At 36.7% G+C, this 22970-nt stretch overlaps 2 protein-coding genes across 2 annotated transcripts; one reads left to right on the top strand and one right to left on the bottom strand.

Annotated features, from left to right (window-relative positions):
* Positions 1–8190: 8190 nt before the first annotated feature.
* Positions 8191–16972, top strand: LOC147867319 (squamosa promoter-binding-like protein 1). The gene is made up of 10 exons (XM_087315115.1): positions 8191–9393; positions 9809–10011; positions 11203–12002; positions 12294–12371; positions 13912–14019; positions 14376–14493; positions 14575–14707; positions 14797–14926; positions 15256–15867; positions 16300–16972. Exons 1-10 carry the CDS (start codon positions 8450–8452, stop codon positions 16765–16767), a joined length of 3594 nt encoding a protein of 1197 aa, XP_087171241.1. The 5' UTR covers positions 8191–8449; the 3' UTR covers positions 16768–16972.
* Positions 16973–20471: 3499 nt separating this feature from the next.
* Positions 20472–22934, bottom strand: HB1 (hemoglobin 1). Its single transcript, XM_087315113.1, has 5 exons — positions 22781–22934; positions 21864–22101; positions 21253–21367; positions 21042–21158; positions 20472–20885 (listed from the first exon to the last, which is right to left on the bottom strand). Exons 1-5 carry the CDS (start codon positions 22848–22850, stop codon positions 20748–20750), a joined length of 678 nt encoding a protein of 225 aa, XP_087171239.1. The 5' UTR covers positions 22851–22934; the 3' UTR covers positions 20472–20747.
* Positions 22935–22970: the final 36 nt, after the last annotated feature.

Below are 22970 nucleotides of genomic sequence, written 5' to 3'. Positions count from 1 at the left end.
TTGAACCGGTATGAGACCCAGAGTGGGCCGGAGGCCCTACCGGCTCACAGGAGAAGCCTAAGATTCCGAGCTTTTGGTTGAGCTTGGAGATAGAGAAAGCGATGGACCTATAGAAGGTCTTGGAGGAACAAATCCTCGACAGCCAGGTGGAACTCACCCTAAGGGAGGTGATTGGGATTGCCAGGAAGGATTTCCATGATTCTATTGTCGACCTCGTGAAAAGAAAGTGTCTTTCATTAGAGCTGAAGAAGTCGGCCGAAGTGAAGGCGGCCCACATCGAAGAGATGGCTATTGAAGAAGAGTTTCCAGGTAGTCACTTCCTGAAGGCGCACTAGGCCAGAGCGACAACAGAGACCCCAGTCCGAATCGAGGATGTGAATGAGCCAGTAATAGCGTTGATTGACCACGGATCAGAAATCAACTTGATGTCGATGGACTTCTACAAGAAGGCTCGGTGGCCGATCAATATGCACGGCGCCCCGAGCCACGAAGGAGCTACACGGAGCGTGCCCGAATATTCGCGAGAAGGTCGGGGATGTCGAGATCAACCAACACTTCTTCATGCAGGAGACATTCTCTCATCCGGTGATTCTCAGCGAACCTTACATTACGGCGGCTCAGATGCAAACCAAAGTGTTAGACAATGGTTCAGCATACGCACGGGTGAAAAGCCAGGATGTTCGGCACTCCGTCCAGTTCTTTACAGTCCAGTCGAACCACGAGCAGAATCGGGATTCTCTCGGCTGCGAAGACCAAGAGGATTTTTAGAGAGGACTATCAAGCCATGGGGTTGCGATAGTCTGGACGAACGAAAGAAACCACACACCTGTACCATAGGTAGGAAATTGTGGCCCTCTGGCAATGGAGGTTGTACCATAGCCAACATCGGTGGACTGGACAAGAAGCGAGTAGAAGGGCACTTGAAGGCATGCAGAGTCTTGGGCCCTGACGAAGAGATCGGTAGCATCGTGGAGGCGGTCTCATTCGACAACACCATCTGGGAGATGGAGAAGGTAGTCGAGAAGGATTTGAGCGAAGACCGAATGATTCCGGTCAGTTCGGTCAAAATGTACGAAGTCATCCCTAATTTCGGGAACATGGTCGACACGGATCGGGTTGTACGAGTGAATACCAAGCATAAGATTGTGGACCGGAAGGTGAGGCCAGTCACGACACTCTTACCAGAGGACAAAGACTCAACCATTGTAAAAGTTTTACAAACCTTTTAACCTTTTTCTTTATTTTCAAAGAACTTCAGGTAGAGGTTACATAGTCCTTATCTCCTCCTAAACTATAATCTTAACCCTAATCTTCTTATCTACTAGAAGACCCATAGCTTAAGCATCCATCCTAGTATTTGGGCTAATTGTAACTTGTTGAAGGAACTCTTTGATATCAATTAATCATTAAAGTTAAGTAATTAAGAGTGATAAAGTAATATTAAGTTTGTTTGCCTAAATTTCGTAATTTGGTTTAGAGCTTGTTTGTTCATTCTCTAGTGTTTTACACATATTAAGAGAGAGTATATTTAAAGATTCTTAAACATTTAGATAAGAAAATGCTAATGAAACCTATGATCACCGATTGTCTACTTTAATGGGCATAAAGACACCGTTGCATCATCACCTCACATTCCTCATGAATTTTGTTGCATCAAGATTTTCATTATTCTCCTTCTCTAATATTGACCTATAAATTACTTTCCATAAAATATTGACCTATAAATTACTTTCCATAAAATATGATCTCTCTTCATTAGTTCCAACCATTATATTGGTTGAACTAGTGGTTTTGACTTAGATGTGCTCGAAGTCAAGTCCCAATCTTCCACTTTTTGTGAACCCAAAATGTTAATAGAAATCACCCTCCATTTTGGACAACATCGGCATATTATAGAAGTGGAAGAATTTTATTTGAGCTTTGTGAACGAGTTTTGTTTTGTCTTTTCTAGTTCGGTGAGTTTAATTAAAATAAGCTATTGCCAAAAAGGCCATGGATGGCCAAAAAAGATAAAATAGAAAAGGTAGAGATATTATATAGGCAAAATTGGCAATTGTTTTCAAATTAATTTAGGATCGCCATTTAAGGAGAAGAAGAAGAAAAAAAAAACCTCATCAACAAATTAGAAAAGGCAAAAACAAGTTCATTGAACAAATATGACAATATAAAGACTCTATGGAGACCACTTCCAATATTGGACAACATTGCTCTATAACTTGCTAGATTTTAATTGTGCTTTTGACCAAATATTGTTATACTTGGTGCTTGAGTCCTCCACCATCGCTCACGAGAGGGTTTTTACTCCATATTTTGTAAAATTGCATCCAATTTCTCAAACCATGTCCTCCCCATCTCCATATGTGAGTAAATTGGCCTACAAATTATGTATGTGTAAAAGGTTTAGGTGACATGGAGTTACTCAAGAATATGTCATGCTCATGTAGACATAATACTTTTGTTCTTCGCTATCCACCCTTTAATGTAATATAGGTTTTCGATAAAAGTTATATGATAATTTGGAATACCTATGTTGAGTTTCTCATTGTAGATACCTTTAAATATTTAAACAAAATCGTGTTCCAATCAACAAATGTATGAAATATATTGTTTACTCCATTAAAGAGACATTAGTAGAAGTTTCCTAGTAGCTTCTATGATATAGTGAAAAGGTTTATTGTTAAAGAGGTGGGCTAATGAGATATATTAGAATGTATTGTCACCCTTTTAAAACACTAAACTTGATGTTATCATGCCACACTATGTGACTAGTTTAGATATTTTTCACTTAAAAACGGGCAATGGCTATTTAAGAGACCACGGTTTTATATTAACATTGGATTGGATTGGATAAAGTTTGAAACAATGATCAATACAATATGTTGATGTGAATGATGTGGGTCAGCATAATAATGTGTACGCAATAATTATGCATTTTTTTTGGCCGAAAAGAAATTTTGAACAACTAATGCTAGGAAACATGGCATTCAAGGCCCTAGAGCATCTCATCCTAAGAAGGTATCATCATTTAGTATCACCGGCAAATGAAGATAAAACACATCACTTCCGTTTGGGATTACTTAAGTATATGCATCTACCTTTTTGATGAATGAGAGGTTTGATGCATGTGTTGAAAAGGATGTGAAAACATGATTAGTTATGTTCTAAGGTAGATGAAAATCATTTAGTTAATTGGGAAGATTATATTTTAAGCAATGCAACCTACTATATGCTTTCATCGTGCACAAATTCTCAATGAGTACCTTCTTATAAAAATTTGTCACTTCAAGGAAGTGATGAACTAGGTAGCCATTTCACAAGCTAACTACTAAACAAATTCGAGGCCATTCATTCCGGTAATATAAATTGTATTAAAGCCATTCTACCTTGGCCAAACTTTATACTACAATGGTGTGTTAACGAGGCAAAAAGATTTCATCAAATTTGTGTTGAAAAGAAGAAGATGATGATGAAGAAGCATGTGTCATTTTTTCAAACATGCGTACATTCTCTTTTATATATGCAACAAACAAGGAAAACCATGGCTCGACAAGTAAAAAGTTGCAATAATGTGCATTGGAAGATCGAGATCGAGAGGGATTGTACAAAGTTGGTTGAATTTGCTAATAGTGTGACAACTCATGATCGTACAATAATAATAATACGTACTAATGCACTAAAAAATAAAGTAGTAAGTGCTCTTAAAAGTAAAGACAAAGAAGGGGGGGGGGGAGGTCTTATTGTGAAATTGCGCACCACCTCGGTTTCTTGTACATTGTACTCGAGATTATATCCATGAGAGAGAGAGAATGAGAGAGATTATACAATTTGAATAGGAAGAGGGGTTGAGAAAGTGAGCAAGAGAAAGGAAAGTGTTTTGTAAAGGAGAGCAAGAGAACTATAGATCACATCGGTTGATGTAAAGTGAAGGGTTTGGGACTTTTAAGTACCTTAAAGAAGGACGAACATGAGAGAGACAAAGAGGGTACAAGCTCTAAATGGTAGGCGTGTCCAAAGGTGGCATCGTTTATGCGCACCCACGAAACCCTATATCCCATTAAGAAAAGACAATAGAGGAGAAAAAATGATAAAAGCTAGAAGTGTGCCATGTGATGTTTGAAATGTATGAATTAGGTATAACGATTGTAATAAAAAATGAATCGGAACTCATGGTGAAAAGAAGTTTCACTACTTTAGATTTGCACAATATAATAATAAGGAATGAATGTAAGATGGCTTATTATGTTGCTTTCCCCTTTTTCTTTCATCTTGCCATCCATGTGGTGTCCTAGTATGTATATATAATTAACACCATTATCTTCATCATCCTATGATCTATCCATGCTTCCACCCATTGGATAATAGCATATTGTCAGATTTTCTTCATTTTCCTTATATTCCATGAATTGTTGACCGTTCACATGGGATGTCACTTGTTCCAATGTCATCACCCATCATGTATCCATCTATTTGCTTCGACAATGATCAACCGCAATTTCGCTCCATTTGTTTAAAATAAAGATGTGGTCTAACATAATGACCAATACCCAAGTTGATCATTGTAATAAATGCAATGTCGTATATTTAACCACTACCCAGAGGTAGCATTGAGTCGTGATGCTTACAATGTCATCAAGTGGTACGATTTCTACACGGCTATGTTATTTACATTATGTTCAGGTGAAATATCGTTATCGAATATCTTTGCGTAGAGTACAAAGTATATGAGTGTAACTCGTTTGTGTCTAGATTTATCAATGTGAAGTACGATTACCTTATGGCCCATGCTATGGATAGTTTCATTATGAAGATGACATCTCTTAAACAACTACCTACATTGAAGATTAGATATGGTATAATTTGCATTATTTAGTGGTATTACCAAGACCTTTGTATAAGTACGTTTGTTGCTCGTCGTTTTAATGTCACCTTGTTCTCTTAGTTACCTCGACCGTTCATGGTTGTGTTTCAATTGTTTCATCGCTTTGCATATGAAATATGTGTCTTGTTCATAAAGATGCACGCCTAATAATACTCCTTGACATGTGTGTTATGCCATCATACCTCAAGATGACTATTCTTTTGTGTGACGAAATCAACATTTTGTTTCTGCTATTGACTAGTCTTGATGAGCTCGTCCCTTTAATGATTGTAAGTAAACTTGTCAGTGTCACAAGTGAGATCAATTTATAAATAACCTAATGCATTAATAAATGTTTTGCATGTAAATAATAATTTGGTGAGTCTACGATTGATGCACAAGCAACATAGTTACTAGTTAGCTTGTAAATGCACATCGCGTTAGTACACATGAGTGGATTTGATCAGTTTGAAAAGCAAACCAAAGTTTAGAAAAAGGCAATGCCTATGACATGGCTAAAAGGTAGCCCCATCGCTCAATTGTCTCGATCTTGAATGTGTTACAAAAGGCACTTTTGTACAAGCTTCCCTAGCATTTGCAAATGAATAAGACTGACCTCATTTGCCATATGCCACATTGTAATAGCTTTTCGTGCATGTGCAGTCATTCGAGTAAGTACACACGATTTGACGCGATATAATTAATTGTTTATACCTAGTTTTTGGTCGGAGTTTTGGAGGGTTGTCATGCATGTGTGAAAAAAGAAATTCAGAAGAGTAACAAAGGCAATGCCATGGCCCAGAACTACTCCTGTTAAATTAAGAGTGGTTATTGTGCTTGTTTGAACCACGGTGTAATTATGTTTTCAAATGTATGAACAAGGCATTCAACGAGCCCATGTTGTCCAGCCTAATCTTTCAAGAAATATAAAATGGAAATTTTCAAAATGCCCTTCCTGTTTTATGTAAATGTATATATTTAGGACTAGAAAGCAGCTAACAACTTGGTGTTAGTAAAGTTAGTTGAAGTGTACATATTTCAAAAATAAACAAAGTGACCCGCTTTCATCAAAGTCAATCCACAATAAACAATGATTATTCAATGACAACACGATGAAATGTTCCCTAGCAATGATTTCTTAATGTTTCAAATTCAACACCACACAACGTCATGCATGACATATTTATACATGAGTCATGTAGTCGGGCATCAAGTCAGGGAAACGCATACAAAACTATATGCAAATGAAGATACTTGTCCCATGTAACTAATACCCGACGTTTGGTAATCGATTATGATGGGTTGCCGAAAAACTAAACCGATGAATAGAAACTGTGATAAAAAAGGCGGTGAATCGTAAGGTCAAATCCATATGAGATGAGAATATAATGATGATGTATTATTGCTTGAGCATGATGTTTTTGCTACACGACAATTGAAAAGCGAAATGACATTTTTGAAGCAAACAAGAAGTAATAATAGAAAGCATAATACCGGCTACATCGCAAAACAACCCGGATTTGCCGCAGAATGCAGAACAAAATATAACTATATAGATGCCATTGCTTTTGTGCTAACTCAAATATCTTACATGTGTACACACACACACACACACTCTCTCTCTCTCTCTCTCTCTCTCTCTCTCTCTCTCTCTCTACTTGCATATGTACCTTTTTTTTTGTTGTAGCACAAAATATTGGTAATTGGTCATTAGTAATCGCACTACTCTTCCTTCATGCGCACAAAATTGTCGCAATTACATAAGTTTTGCCAACTAGGAAGTCGTGTTTCATGGTCACACTTGTGGGGGATGGCATTCTTCTTTTTCTTATCTCACCTTCTCCTCCTCCTCCTCTTACTCGGTGCCCCCTTTCTCATGAAGCGAGATGATGGTTGGGCATAGAGAAAAACATATTGTATCGCCCTTTTTGCGTCGAGTGCAAACACGTCTTTTGAAATTGCAAGATCCTCATCTTATTCGAAACACGTCTATTTCTTTACTTCCTTTATGTCAACATAATACGATGAAGCATGCAAGACGAGGTCTCCTAGTGGCAAGACGAGGCTTCAATTTGTGAGGGACATGGGAAGGGGAGTGGCAAGCACTTCATCGAATCTCAGGAAATTGGAGGAGAAGCTTGTATGTATGTATGTATGTACGTATGTGTGTATCTGGTATGTATGTACGTATGTGTGTGCGGGTACATGGTGTGAAGGTAGGTAGGTGGTCATGACATGAGATATAGAGAGAAGCTGATGAGGTCTTTCGATGAAATGAATGAGGCGGGAGTCCTATATGGTTTTAAATCATTAACAGGAGTGTGTCCACGGGGACAAGGCACCGCCCAATATGTGTGTGTGTGTGTGTGTGCGGTCGGGTCGGTCTTTCTGAGATGAAGAATCCCGACGGTTTTGTAGTTGTGTGTCGCTCGGAGTTTCGGGTGAGCTCGAGGATGGGAGTGACAAACCGAGCCGAGCCGAACCGAACCGAACCGAAAACACTTCACCTCACTTGGGAATGGAATGGATTGCAAAGAGCACAGAGAGAGCCTTCTTCTTCTTCATTCTTCATTCTTCATTCTTCATTCTTCTTCTTCACACAGAGTCAAAACGCAAGAAAAGACACAGACACAGACACAGAGAGAGAGAGAGAGAGAGAGAGAGAGAGAGAGAGAAGGAGTAGATCCATCGATTTCTTTCTCCTTCTCCCATTCCCTTCCCTTCATTTTGGAGATTCCATCGCCTGCTTAACCCTCCTTCCTCAGTAGTTACATACATACATACATACATACTTAGTTCCAGGTACGATCTTTCTCGCTCCTTTTCTAAGTTTCCTCTTTTGATCTTCTCTTTCTCCATAGCCAGATCTTGAAATCCGATTACTCAGTCAACGAAATGATGATGCTACCTCTCAATCTGCCCTTTTTTCTCTGACAATCCCCATCTCTTCCTCCTCCTTAGAATAGGATTCCTTCTCCTTCTTCTCCTTCTTCTTCTTCTTCTTTGCTGGCTCCATTGCTTCCTGGTACCGAAAATTTCTGAAAGAAGAAGAAGAGGAAGAGTCGATGTTGTATGTATGGAGAAGATCACGAGCCATGCGTTTCACCAATGATTTCTGAACTCCTCCCATCTCTGATTCTTTCTAGAAGTTTCCATAACTTGAGGTGAAGATCAGTAACTCCTCCAACAGTACAGACTGAATGGTATACACATATTCCTCCATCGCCAATCCTCGCCAGAGGGCATCCCGTAACTTGATGTGCAGATCGTTAACACTTCCATTTTCATCAGTACAGACTGGATCATCAAGGAAGGCCGCGTTTACCATCGCCAATCCCTGTCGGATATATTCCATTCCCTTACACATTATTCAGTCCATTTTCATCACAATTTAGGCTAGAAAGCTTAATTTCCTCTTTCATCTGTCTCCAATCCCTGTCCGCGTCTACCATACTAAATACTGAGAGCTTAGAAGAGTCAGCATCAACAGACCAGAAGAATTGAGGAATACATACGTATATATATAGATATTTATATATGATTGAAGAAACGATTACCGCAAGTACATCATCAGATTGAAGAATCATAAGAATGGATGGAGATGCTGGACCTCAAGTCGCAGCAGTTCGTCATGAGAGCTATCCTTATAACAGCAACCTTGGATCATCAGGTCTCCCGTACTACCAATTCCAGTTCCTCTCCAATAACACAGGTTTCCATGAAACCACGATTCATGGAATATCCAGTACCACCAAGAAGAAGCAGAAGAATCCGTCTCTGCAGGATCATTACCCGAGGAATTATAACCACGCTGTTGATGAAGCTCGAGCAAGTACTGATTTGTATACTGCGCAATCCACATCTGTAACGAGAGGAGCATGGGAAGGCTTCTCGTTCATGAAACACAGTGCAAGTACAGAAACCCATGATGTATGGAAAATTGGTCTGGAAGAAGCTGAATCGAAAGCGGAGAAAGTAGCAACAGATGATCAATACGAGAAAGGAACATCAGATCGTGTCATTAAGCCTATTGCCCTAAGGATTAATAATGAAACAGCAACTGGAGATGGCGGTGATTCCGACTCAGAGTTTACCTCTTCAGATCAGCAAAGGTTAAAGAAAGGGACAAATTTCAAGAACAACGTCATCGATTTGGACATGAATAATACTAATTCTGAATATGCTGATGATCAGAGCTTATCCCTGAAGCTGTGGTCAACCTCATTTAATCATCCACGATGTGATGCATATAATACAGGGAATGGGGCGAGGAATTCTAATGTAAATAAGAGATATCGACCTTCATCTCCAACATGTGGGATCAATAACAATAACAATAACAATAATTGTAATAGTAATAGTAATAGTAATAGCAATACACAACAGACTCATGTTTGTCAAGTGGATGATTGCCATGTGGATCTGAAGCATGCTAAGGATTACCATAGACGCCATAGAGTGTGTGAGCTCCATTCCAAGTCACCTCAATCTCTCGTACAGAGGACAATGCAGAGATTCTGTCAGCAATGTAGCAGGTAAAGAAGACTTCCATCTCTCTCTCTCTCTCTCTCTCAACCTGTCTCATGTGGCAACATTGTTAAGCCTAGGTATCCAAAGTTCCCATGTTTCTTCCTGAAAGTTTCCAATTCTTTTTACTGCTGAATGTTCATTCCTAGTGGATTGCACCTGAAAAAAACTCTATTTCAGATTTTATACTCAGTAAAAGAAACTCTTCATATCTATCTACACACACACACACACACACACACACCTATATGTCTATATGTCTATATTGTGGTGAAAGTTCGAATGCATGCCTCAAAAAGACTTCATCCTTTTATGGTGAAAGCTCAATTTTATGACGAAGAGTACTCCATTTCTAATCCAGGAATTAATTTGAAGAAGAAAAAATGATCTTTATATGACAACTTCTTTTTTATATGTGTGCAGATTTCACCCCTTGCAGGAATTTGATGAAGGAAAGAGAAGTTGTAGGAGGAGATTGGCTGGTCATAACAAACGAAGAAGGAAATCGAATATCGATGTGAATGGTGCAAATGGCCTGAATGTTCTGGTGGGGTCAGCAGATAATACTGCCCAGCCAGGAAATGCTGAGCTTCTAAGTATAATTACACTTCTTTCACAATTCCAAGGTGAGTGGCTTGGATATTTGGACATATATAAATAGTGAATTAATGTATGGGTGATAGATGTGTTTTACACTGGTGAAATTTATTAACACTGCTAGGATGATGTGTTGTCAGTATGGTTTTACTCCTTCCACAGCTACATGGTGAGGCTTTGTCATTGGATGTTATTATATGTATTGAACTCATGATAGATGCAGTTTGCACTGCTAGAATTATGATTAAACAACAGATTATATTTGCATATGTTGTGATGAGCTATGAATTGATATATAAGATAGACATTGTGATGCGAATGAAATTACCCTATTTTTAGCAGACGTGTGTATAAGGTAGGTCATCAGAAACAAAACTTTTCTTCTAGAAAACATAACCTCCATTCTTATCCTTTAATTCAGCCTTTATCAAAACTTCGCAAACATGATGCTCTTAAAACAATAGACTGAATGCTAACTACAAGACATACACTGGCTCTTATATGCCTGTGTATTGATGAATTATGAATTAATAGATACAATACAGATTGGAGGAGAGATCATGATGCGGGTTTAGAAAAACAATTCTCCTATTGTTACGCTTCTAGAGAAACATGACTCTCGTATCATTAAATTCAATCTTTTGCCACTAAAAAAATACAGTGATGAATTATGAATTGATGGATAGATTAGATGTTAGACGAGAGATTATGAATGAAACTAGCTGGCTCTTATATGCCTGTGTATTGATGAATTATGAATTGATAGATACAATACAGATTGGAGGAGAGATCATGAAGCAGGTTTAGAAAAAACAATTCTCCTATTGTTACACTTCTAGAGAAACATAACTCTCTTATCATTAAATTCAATCTTTTGCCATTAAAAAAACACAGTTATGAATTATGAATTGATGGATAGATTAGATGTTAGACGAGAGATTATGAATGAAACTAGTTAAGAAAACGCCAAAGTTAAGTTGTAAAATGAAACATCGCTTCTAGAAAACCATAAACTCAAATGATTTATGGCTTCACAAAAGCTCCTCAATATGTTTGAAAACAAAACATTCCTTCTATCGGAACATAATTTTTCAAACTTGATGCTCTTATAAGTAAATAGAGTGCTGTGTGTACAACCTTATCTCTCTTGTTATTGTAACTTAATACAATTGTAATATAATAGAGAGACAACGCTAACAAACCTTATTTTCCTCCAATAGCTGCAAAAACTAAGGAGAAACCCAATCCTGTCCTCCCAACTCCAGAGCAAGAAGCTCTAGTGCAATCTCTCAAGAATGCAGCAATGGTAAGAGATGCTACATTAGCAGCATATCAAAACCTCCAGAATAATATGGCACCTATTTGTGGAGTAATGCCACAAAGGCAAGATCAAGTTATATCTCAATCTCTTCTCACTCAGCTTGGTCATCTATCACAAGAAGCAGTAGTAATAGCTCTTCGGAACATATTGGGATCTCAAGCCATCTTGCCAGCACAAGAATCAATAAAGACAGAGAAGAAGAATATACCATCTTCTAACTTCATTAATGTTCAAGCTCAACCTCCTTCATCAAATGAGCAAAGTATTCACTCGCTATCTTCAGGTGGTCAGAGTAGCCCTGAAGAACATATAAGGAAAAGATCTATCAATGAAAATGTTAATGATTTCTTGCCATCGTCTCAATCAAGAAAGATCTTCAATGTCTCTTCTACGGAAAGTGAGGTCGAACCTGGGTCTTCACCGGATAGCAACTATACTAGATCTCCTACTGAGCAGAAATTCTTCCCTACTGAAACTTTTAGTAATATTAATATGCTCAGGGACTCTGAAGCTAATATCATGAAGACAAATGGGGGAGATACAGAATCACATCTTATAATACAGAGTGAAATGCCTGTATTTAGACAACATTATACTACAGTCGATAATCCTATTGGAAAAAATTCCGTTAGGCGAATCAGTGATAGCTCAGAATCTGGATCAGATCAATCACCTGCAAGCTCTAGCTCTAACAGCCAGGTAAATCTTAACCGAGTTTATAATCAATGAGCCAAATCTTACCATGCGCTAGACGTCTATAATTAACAAAACTAAAGCCGGCCATTTAGTAGAATCTTTTAACCTGCTTCATAATCAGTGAACACAACAAATTTAATCCTCCCATGTAGATATAAGTTTGTCACCTCATTTCCAATCAATGAATTGTGACCTTAATCGAGAATCTAGTAGAAATAAATTAGTCAAATTTGTATATGAGCAAGCTGTGTCAGATCTGAATCAATGAAATTTTGATCATTAATTTGTTGACAGGAGTTAACTGGACGCATTATTTTCAAGCTTTGTGATGTAACGCGGATTGCAGACATTCCACAAAATTATAAGTCTCAGGTAAATGGAATAAAAAAACATCAATTTACATCAATGTGAAGCAAGCAGGTACATGAATGTCTAAGAGTTATTACCATTCAGATAAAACTCCATCTCTCTCTCCCTACAGTATTACGTATTTAGCTTCTGAACTGTAATTTCCTTCTGCTTCTTTTCTCTCTCCCCCATCTCTCTGTGTCTCCCTCCCCTATTTTTATGCTTGTTTATCATAACCATTTGTTCAATTAGCTGAATCTGATACACAAGAAAGAAAGAAAGAAAGAAAGATCTAAGAGTTATTACTCTCCAGGTAATATGTACTGTGATTTTTCTTCAATTAAACTTGCTGTTTTCTCTCTTTTTGTACAGTGTTATTATGTGGTTGTATTTAACATCTGAACTCTAATTATCTTCTTCTTCTCTGTCTTTCTGTGTCTCCCTCGCCTATTGTTATCCCTCTATATCATAAATATTTGTTTAAATAGCCGAATCTGATGCACAAGAAAGAAAGAAAGATGTATTAACAAAAAGTATTTATGCCAACCTAACTTCCTGAAACAATATTGTAAAAGCTTAAACAAAAAGTATGCATGCTAACCTAACTTCCCAAAACAATACTGTAAAATATTTCTTCAATTAAACTTGTTGTTTTCTCTCTCTTTGTACAGGATTATTATGTGGTTGTATATAGCATCTGAACTCTAATTATCTTCGTCTTCTTCTCTGTCTTTCTGTGTCTCCCTCTCCTATTGTTATGCCTCTATATCATAACCATTTGTTTAAATAGCTGAATCTGATGCACAACAAAGAAAGAAAGATGTATTAACAAAAAGTATTTACGCCAACCTAACTTCCTGAAACAATATTGTAAAAGCTTAAACAAAAAGTATGCATGCTAACCTAACTTCCCAAAACAATACTGTAAAATATTAACAAAAGGAGAGAAAACAGAAGCAAACTTAACTTACCTAAACAATAAAATAATAAAGTAAAAGCTAATGTAAATGATAGTGAGAGATGCTTGATGAATAGAAATAAAATGAGTGATCAGCAGCATCATGAGATGGTCCAATATGGAAAGACCATTGAAATGAGGAAGTCGCCTTTGGATTTGCCTGGTAATAGCCTTTATCTAATGGAGTTAGGCGATTGAAAGAGATAAAGTAAAAGCTTGAACAAAAATGATGATATGATAAAGAAAAATAAAACCATAAAAGCTTGAACAAATTTGGTTGATAGAGATTCTTACTCGAAAATGGTGGAACTAAGATTTCTGAACATCCCCATCATGGATAGCCCAATAGATAAGGCCATTGAAACTCCATCTAGAGAGACTTCCAACTTTATATTCCAGAATAACCAACCTTAGTAACTCAAAACTTTTTTAACCATTTAGGCAAAATTTTATGTGTACAAAGGAGAGATTGTATGATACTTTTGCGGTACAAGTATATGTAGAAAGGAGGGATTGTATGATGGTTTTGGTAATAATTAGAGTTTGTATTAGAGGAGGAATTGATAGGTTTGGTAGTAATTACTTCATTTTTGTTTATGTGAACAGCTCCAAGAATGGCTCTCTGTGACTCCTTGCTTCATGGAAGAATATATGCGGCCTGGTTGCATTCTCCTTACTGTATTTCTTTCAATGCCACATTGGTCATGGAAAGAGGTAAACTTCTAATGTATGCATACATAGTGTCTCTTGGTTTTTAGGGTTTTAGAATTTTTTCCTTTGTGAAATCTCCAAATTTCCAGTTTCTCGTTATATCCTAGAATTGCCCCTAAGTTTTTGGTATCTCCTCAAATGCCTTTGTCAACCATTCAAGCAGTTATATGTTCAATCATCACCTTTGTCTCAATTGTATGTGGTTCAATTCATGAATTCTGTTTTCTTTTTTGGATGTTGACCTGGGGCACTTGGAGAAATAACGGAAACCTAGGTCCAATGGGGAAAGAAAGAAAAAGTCAGTGTGGTTTTGGAGTTTTTCCTGTATTTTTGTTTTGATCATGGCTTTCTTCTTTCAGCTGACTTTGGACTTGAGGGGAAGCTTGAAACGTCTTTTGCAATTGTCTCATGCTAGTCTCTGGAATAAGGGGAGAATTTTAGTGCAAGTAGAACAAAAAAAGGCATTGATCATTAATGGTAACATATTTATTTTGTTTATCTTCTTATTGTTACCTGGGAATTTTCATAATTTGTTTTTATGCTTATTGATTTGTTCAGGTGAAGTGAAGAGAATAAGCTATTCAAGAGATGACATTGGTCCTATTATAAGATCTGTCCGTCCCTTAGCTGTAGAAGCTGGAGAAGAAGCTACACTGATTGTACATGGGTACAACTTAGTTCCAGAAACAAAGTAAGTTAAAGGGTTTAGGGTTTCAATCTATAAATTGCATGTGGGTCTTTTGTGCAACTGCGTCGTCATTGATTTCTCCCTTGTTATAGGATTGTTTGTGCATACCATGGAATGTATGTTCTCCATGAAGTGGCGTTTTCAGCTTCTGAAAATAGAGATGAACAAAGAGTTCAATTTCCTGGAGGACCTTCAAATGTATTGGGTCGCTGTTTTATTGAGGTAAGTCTGAGAGGGAGAGAGATCCAATGGTGTTGGAAAAGAGGTCCAATGGTGGAAATATTTGAACTGGTGGGAAGTTTAGAAAAAATTTAAAGTAGTATCATAAAGAGGTTTTGATGTTGGAAGATTTGCAATGGGTGGGAAGTTTAGCAAACTGTAGGATATGGTGTTCAGGTTTATGGTGGTGAGAAAATTCGAAACTAAGTCTATGATTGGCTGAACTACTACAATAATTAGAGGGGGAAGTTTAAACTTTGTATCAGATTTGAATCAAGGTGATGATAACAAGAGGATTTATTGATTTATTTGTTGTAAAATTGATTTGTCAGGTGGAGCATAATCTTTTGGGAAATATGTTACCTGTGATTGTAGCTGACAAAGAAATATGTGCTGAGCTTCGTTCTTTGGAAAAAGAACTTGATTTAGCATCCCCTTGTCAATCCAGTGACATGGACGGATTTTTATCTGATGAAATCAAAGTGAACAAAGAAGCTGAGGCTATCAATTTTCTACAGGAACTGGGATGGATATTTCAGAGCACAGCTATGGGAATTAGTCCAGCATATTCAATTGTGGACCTACGTATGCCTCACATGGAATTGTATAGGTTCAAAGGGCTTTTGAAGTACGCAGTTTTGCATGACTGGTGTGCAGTGGTGAAAAAACTCTTGGATTTACTATTTGGTATAGGTATCAATGAAATAGATGAGGTTTTGAGTGTGGTGTCAGAGGTGAATCTGGTTCATAAAGCTGTGAAGAGGAAGAGTAAGGCCATGGTGGAACTATTAATGCATTATGCTCCAGATGGATATGGTTCAAAGAGTGCTAATATCTTCACTCCAATCATGAAAGGACCAGCAGGTTTTACTCCTCTTCATGTTGCAGCAAGTATGTCTGGTGCTGAAGATGTGCTTGAAGCTCTCACAGATGATCCATATGAGGTATGCTTAGGGAGAAAACTCCTAATCGTTTTTCTTTAAATCCTCAAATGACCCTCAGTTTTTGTTCTTTTTCCCCAAACACCCCCGAGTCAGTTCCTGAAGGAGTGAACGAATGTGCTCTTTGAGCAATCATATGGTCAATTGCTCTTTGAGCAGAGATAATGATTATTTCGGTTCATCTCCCCATTTTCTCTCTTTTTTGGGGTTTTTTGAACAAGAGTGTTTAGGGAAATCCAGGGGCATTCGGGGAATTAAAGAATAACCCAGAGTTTATTTCAAGTCATAGGTTCTGCCAATTTATTGCCAGCACAAGAGCATGTGGGTTAACAACCAAATACTTACAGAAGCGGCCAATAAGCAACATGCATTAAGTTCATGTTTTAGAGAGGTCTCTTTATGGAAACTTACATAATCTTTCTGACTTTGTTATAGGTTGGGCTATATGGATGGAGATCTGCATATGATTTTGAAGGACTCACTCCTGAATGGCATGCTCGGAACAAAGGAAATGTTTCCTATCTTAACATGATTGAGAGGAAGATACAACATAAGCAGTCCCCCTTTGTGAGCATTACAATCCAGGACCAAAATTCTAAGAATAATATATTGATTTCACGAGATGTTGTGGATGACGAAGATCCAGAGGTGATAATCGAGCTTCCGAAGGTTGCAAAGGATATACGCAAATCTAATCCACCATGTAGGAGTTGTAAGGCATTTGTAAAGCAAAGTTCATCATGCAGTGTAGTACGCATGAGAACGCATAGGCCATTGTTGATGATGATGGTGGGTGTGGCTGCATTGTGTGCTACTGTTGCTCTCTTCTTCAAGACACCCCCTCATCTGGAATCAGTCCTTTACTCATTGAAATGGGAAGGAATAAACTATGGCACTTTATAAAGAAGGAAGTTAAAAAACACGGCACTAAACAAAGCAAAAACCGTTTATGTAGTAAACCCATAAAAATCTTTAGCTCCCTTTCATCATCTCCTTGCTATATTGTAATCTATTATACCATAGCTTCCATTGCACCTTTGAATATGCTTCAATTGGATGGATGGAAGAATATTTCTTTTATTTATTACAATATGTACATTAATTCTAACACATAGCCAAATCTTGAGCTTCGTTAAACATTGGAGAAAACCTTCTAGAGCTGTAAGCTTTGTCTAGAGCTGTAAGCTTTGTATCTTCAAGCATGTGTCTTACATATGTTGGTGTTATGTAAACGAATTTCTCCTTCCATAACGCTACCACCCAAACATGTAAGACCTGGGTGCTTATCATTGTAATGAAGTATTTCATCCTTCATTTCTGGTGACCCACCATATATTTATGAGGATCTAAAATAATGAATGATGATAATACAATACGTACAAACTATCTATGCTCTCGCATGACACAATTTGTTTACAGAACTTCGTGCATATTTATCTATCAAAACTTGTGACCCCCTAAAAGATGTGAGATACTATTTGTGAAGCACGATGTTGTTTGATACTTCAAAAATTAAGTAAGGAGACCATAGGAGAATAAGACATTAATACACGTTACGCACAATGTCAAAGAATTTCTTATATACATAATATATGAGACTTCAAATGATGTTGTACGCATATAAAAATATTGTATTGGTAAAACCTCGTGCTTTGAAGTCATGCACCCTATAAGTTCGCTTGTAAATACATTTCTTTATGTATTGCATTTCATATGGCCTCACATATCATTGTTCCAAAACCCAAGGATTGGCGATAATACCATTATCTTAATTCAATGCTAATGGGGTGCTATAATGTGCACATATTTGTAGTCAATTAAGTACAACAAAATATATTAATGTGCTTCTCTTTATTTCCTTTCGACTATTTTCATTGAATCAGACCTAAGGTTTACAAACAATGTCTAAAAAACTCCTTCGTTTTGCTTTGAAAAATATAACATATGCATCACATAAAGGCATTTTATCGACTAGAAAGTAGTTTCACGAGCTATATAATTACAAAATGCACACCTTCATCAAGATCTTTTTTTTTTAATTAATAATGTCAAGATGAATATGACATACTACCCACCTATCCACGATTCATCCTATGAACAATTGTGGTTGATGCAATCTACATGGCACTATTCAAACCCCACAATACTAGCTTTAATACAATAGTTTGTATAAGGTTTGGGCTTTGCTTTATGAATTAGGCATCTATAATGTGGTGGTGACACTACAAACACCTCATCCTTTGAGGTATCCATTGAAGAACGAAGATTTGATGTCCATTTGTACACATTTGAATGTAGATCTAGTTTAAAATCTAAATGTGTGACAAATGTATCAACATTTGTGGACATTTACAAATTATGTTGAATGAAATGATTCTCTAATTCCTTTGACACTATTATGATAATATTATTTTGGTAACAACTCACTCAGATTGGGAGATAAATTTTCTTGGGTTGCTAATAAATATAGGGATTCATTCTTTTGAAGCGTTGTTGGAGATATCGTAAGAATTGGAGATATCGTAAGAATTGTCTTTGAAGAGGGAAAGTTTTTCCTTTCAATGTTTCTTGAAACCAAATTGGAGCATATTATCAAACTCTGGTATTTGAAAGGTCGAGTTGTTGCTCCCCATGGGTAGAAATCTCTCCTTGTTGTAAGGTGCTTTCCTATATTTGCAACTAGGTTGCTCATTAGAATCAAGTCGTGTTTAGACTATTGAGTAAAAAAGAAGTAATGATATTCACATGACCAAGGGCTAGCCCAAAAATCCAAGCATAGTGAGTTTACTAACGTCATCTCCATGCAAACCACTCTTCAATGTTTTCCTCTCAAGAATTTTCTAGCCATCCTTTTTATCATGGACAATGTTACCTTTCCTAAATTTCATGCAATGAACTAATGCTAAATAAACCCTCTTACATCAATGCACTAGGTCTGAACTAGTGAAGTTGATTCCTAGTGTACAAACCCACATAGTGATACAGTGGCCACCAAAGTTGGTTTTCCTAATGTGAGAATTGTCCTAAATTTCCTGCCAATGAACTAATGCTAAATAAACCCTCTTACATCAATGCACTAGGTTTGAACTAGTGAAGTTGATTCCTAGTGTACAAACCCACATAGTGATACAGTGGCCACCAAAGTTGGTTTTCCTAATGTGAGAATTGAAATATGCTTACAACCAATGTCAGGACATTTTGTTTGGAATATTTGTCTAGGTAAACTTCCATCCTCAAAGATATTTAGAGAGGTCAAGGCCTCATTTTACTCTAATGCCTCCCTCAAGTGAAGTGGTTTCCACTAAACAAATCGTACTCTATTATGCACTCATAGATGCATCAAGAAATGCAAGGAATGTCTTCAATACCTCACCCATGGTCGACTTGCTTCTTCACCAAAACCACTTGCCCTCCTCGTTTGTTATTAGCTATGAGAATCAAATCGCCTCCTTATGTCACTTACTATGCGTTAATAGGGGTCAACATGTCATTCATGTAGGTCACTAAAAAGTCATATTTGTTGTTATGCTTCTTACGTGCATATAGTAAACTTTAAGAACAAAGACTTTGTCCAATTCTAGTGATTGATATCCTCCAACAAAGACACGTCATCATAAGCATACACTATTGATGTTGTTAATAACACTATATTTTCAACCTGTATTGAAAATGATTTGCAAATTCATACTCTTGGGACATTTTGACATATACTCTCATCAAACTACTATATGAAGATATGAGTGAGAGTCAAGACATTATTGTGGACCGTGGCACATACTCTCATCAAACTAATTGATTAAGAAGGATTTGATATTATAAAGACTACATTATGAAGTTTTACGGTACATGCAAACATAGGATTGCAAACATAGAATCCGATTCTTGAGGCTTTAACCCATTATCCTAAAGTGATTGCAACAACTTATTAATACTACCATCCAAAATAAATCGATAAGAATAACATTGTTTAGATATAGTCGTTGGCAACGTGTAAAATGGATATTTTCACACTGTGCTTTAGCATGTAATATATTACTGTAAACATGATTGCACATTTAGTTAAACCCATCCACATAATGAAGAAGCTTCAATAAAGACTAAGATATACTTTTACGATAAAATAAATAATTCTCTTTACTTCCAACAAATGGGAACCCTAATTCCCATATCAGAATAATTGCATTGTCTTGTAGCACCATTCAAAATTAAATATAACCAAAGCATTCACTTTTGATCGAAATGGTGTTACAATAAACATGATGACTCTTGAACCTGTACATGTTTCGAGGGTTCAGCCTCAAGGTGTAGCAAACATGAAAGAGATTTTTATGTCTTAAGACCATAATAACTCCTCATTCCCACCAAATTTACACTAACCCCAAATTTTATTTTGGAGCATTAATCCAATCTAACACATAATCACAATCCTAAAAATTACTTTTGTAGAATTATCAATACAACTCTCTTGATGGCTAAATCCCCTATTTGAGGTAGGATCATCTTATCTTTTAAGAAGCGATATTGTGGTCTTGTTGCAACTACCAACCTTAATTAATTCTATAATTTAATCAATAAATAACTCTTAACCTTAATACATACCTAACATAGAAAGGGAGAAATTTTGGATACGTTATAGTCAAATATCAAAACAAAGACATTACACCTTAGAGAGGCAATGCTAAAAATTTATTACCCTCGAGGCTCAGATTGCAATATCCAAATGCTATAATGATCAACATCTCCCTTTTAGAAAATAAGTTGGACGTAATATCTCATTAAGCTCCTTATGTGCATATGCATATGACATCCTCCTTACAATATATAGCATATGGATTAACAAACTTTAATATTTACATAGAATAGAATGCATGGGTGTCTTCATGTCACTTTGTGAAGTTTTTTGATTTCATTGCTAGCACAAGCTCATCATATGCTTGCTCCCATGCTTGCCTCACTTCATCGTTCCATACCTCTGGTGGTAAACCTTCTTCTATTGTCTTTAACAAGCAATATCTTACGACCTATAACATTTAACCTCGAAAAGGATTAGTTTGTATTTCACATGCCTTTAATTCCAAACCATTTCACAAGATTGATCAAGTATTGAATATTTGATTTCCTTGTTGGTCATAAGGAACATGTTAAAAGTTATTTTAATTGCAAACAATTATGCGTACCTCATAATGCTCATCCACAACACCAGACAAATTGTGAGCTTGAGCCATATCCTTCATTGTGGACCCCGGAGTTGAAACTTCTCCTTTCTTCCTTAAAGTTGTTGCAGCTTCACAAATCTACCAAATTGTCAAAGAAACTCATATGAATATCATAAATTGTACACAGTAAAGAAAGTGTAGAGAAAGAGTTCTAGATCTTTGTTGTACTCACAATTACAAATACTTTTAGTGCATGGGATTTCAACTTTTGATTTTTGTCAAGAGGCACATCTGAGTCCTTCAAAAATGAGAAAAGCTTTTTAGCTGAAGGTGCAATCTCAAATACCCTGCAAGATACATGGGAATATTATAATAAGCACAAACACACAATTGGCAAGTTTTAAAAGTCACAAAGTGTCAATGTTGTAATAATCAGCACAAACACGCCAATTGCAAGTTTTAAAAGTCACACAGGGGCCCCTTTAGATATTTATGATTGTCTTTTCCACCATCATTTACACCAAGTTGAATTAACAATATGAATAAAAAAGAGGAATAATGAATTTCACATTATGTATCAAAAAAACTCACAAGCCATACAAAATCTTATCAATCTAGATATGAGTAGATCAAATAAAAGCATAGATGTCCTAATAATCTAGAATAGTAATCTAGATATAAATAGATCAAATAAAAGTATAGATGTCCTAATAGTGGACAAGAACCCAAAGGCTAGAGCCTAGATGTGCCTATGTTATGTGAAATCTAAACCTAAACCGTCTCTATATGGAAGTGCCAAAGTATCATATAGACTACCCCAAGGTTGGCGAGAGAAAAACATACTTCATGAAAAGCTTGGTTCCATTATGTTGTGCATCCCTTTTTAGGATGGCCCAAGTGTCCTTCACAAGAGACTCTTGCTTCTCCGTGTATAGCGCCCTAAGACCTTTGGGAATGTGGTTCACATGTCGGTGCTTGGGATAGAAGTTTCTTTGGCTTTGTGTATGCTCCCTCTTTGTCCAACTAAGAGAGGAGAATTGCCTCTCATTTGCTATTACACAATTGGTTTGGTGTGCATCCCCTACATATCAGAATATTGTCCACTTTTTATGTCAGTACACAATGGAGATACATTTTTCAATAGGAATACATATTTTTCTAGATATTAGAATTGAAAAGCCTCATTATTTTCTTGTGACACACAAATGATTTATCTATGCACATTCACATTAAAATGGAGAAGATTCATGCTTTCCTAGCAATACACACCTAAGACTCAAGAGGATGTCAGATGAATGTTGTACATTTTCATTAGAATATGAAATGAGTGAAAACTTCGATATGACATGCAAATGATTAGAATATGCATACATTCAAAAGATTCATGTGTTTCTGCTTGATGCACACACATATGATGAGGTATGAACATGGCACTACACATATTCACAAGATTCAAGTATTTCTACTTGATGCATAGACATATGACAAGGTATGAGCATGATGCACATCCACATCCACATTAAAATTTAAATGTTCGTGAAGTATTAAATGATAACGGATCATGTGTTCTCAATGACACACACAAGATGGCTTATGCAATGAATCACATCAGATGCACGAACTGATTTCATATTCTTCTAAGGAGAGACATATGCAAACGAAGCACATGTATTGATGAGATTACTCATCACATTAAAAATCTCTCAAATACACACAACATCAATCAAAATGAGTACTAATAACTACTTTTTCTTACTCACATGTCTTTTTGGGATACAAGGAGAAATGGGGAGAAGGACGGTGAAGAAGAGGTGTTGCTCCTGCTTCCATGTTTTTTCTTCAAAATAACAAAACTCGATTAAAGTCTCTACAAAAACAATATGAAAGATCTCTATTCCTCTGTCACTTTATATACATATAGAGAAGATATTTAGAAAGTTTCCAAATATA

Source organism: Azolla caroliniana, unplaced genomic scaffold (genome assembly GCF_043228905.1).
Source record: "Azolla caroliniana isolate FFs.n. ecotype wild unplaced genomic scaffold, voAzoCaro1.0.p SCAF_2, whole genome shotgun sequence".
NCBI lineage: Eukaryota > Viridiplantae > Streptophyta > Polypodiopsida > Salviniales > Salviniaceae > Azolla > Azolla caroliniana.
Note: the sequence above shows the minus strand (reverse complement) of the source record. Positions and strands in the feature narration are given on the sequence as shown.

Excerpts from the sequence above, each read along its gene's own strand:
- HB1 (XM_087315113.1), bottom strand. The coding sequence starts at position 22,850 with ATGGAAGCAGGAGCAACACCTCTTCTTCACCGTCCTTCTCCCCATTTC. Across the intron at positions 21,159-21,252 it reads CACTAAAAGTATTTGTAATT|ATTTGTGAAGCTGCAACAAC; the intron begins GTGAGTACAACA and ends ACAATTTGGTAG. Across the intron at positions 20,886-21,041 it reads TTGTGGATGAGCATTATGAG|GTCGTAAGATATTGCTTGTT; the intron begins GTACGCATAATT and ends TAAATGTTATAG.
- LOC147867319 (XM_087315115.1), top strand. The coding sequence starts at position 8,450 with ATGGATGGAGATGCTGGACCTCAAGTCGCAGCAGTTCGTCATGAGAGC. Across the intron at positions 9,394-9,808 it reads TTCTGTCAGCAATGTAGCAG|ATTTCACCCCTTGCAGGAAT; the intron begins GTAAAGAAGACT and ends ATATGTGTGCAG. Across the intron at positions 14,494-14,574 it reads AAAGGCATTGATCATTAATG|GTGAAGTGAAGAGAATAAGC; the intron begins GTAACATATTTA and ends TGATTTGTTCAG.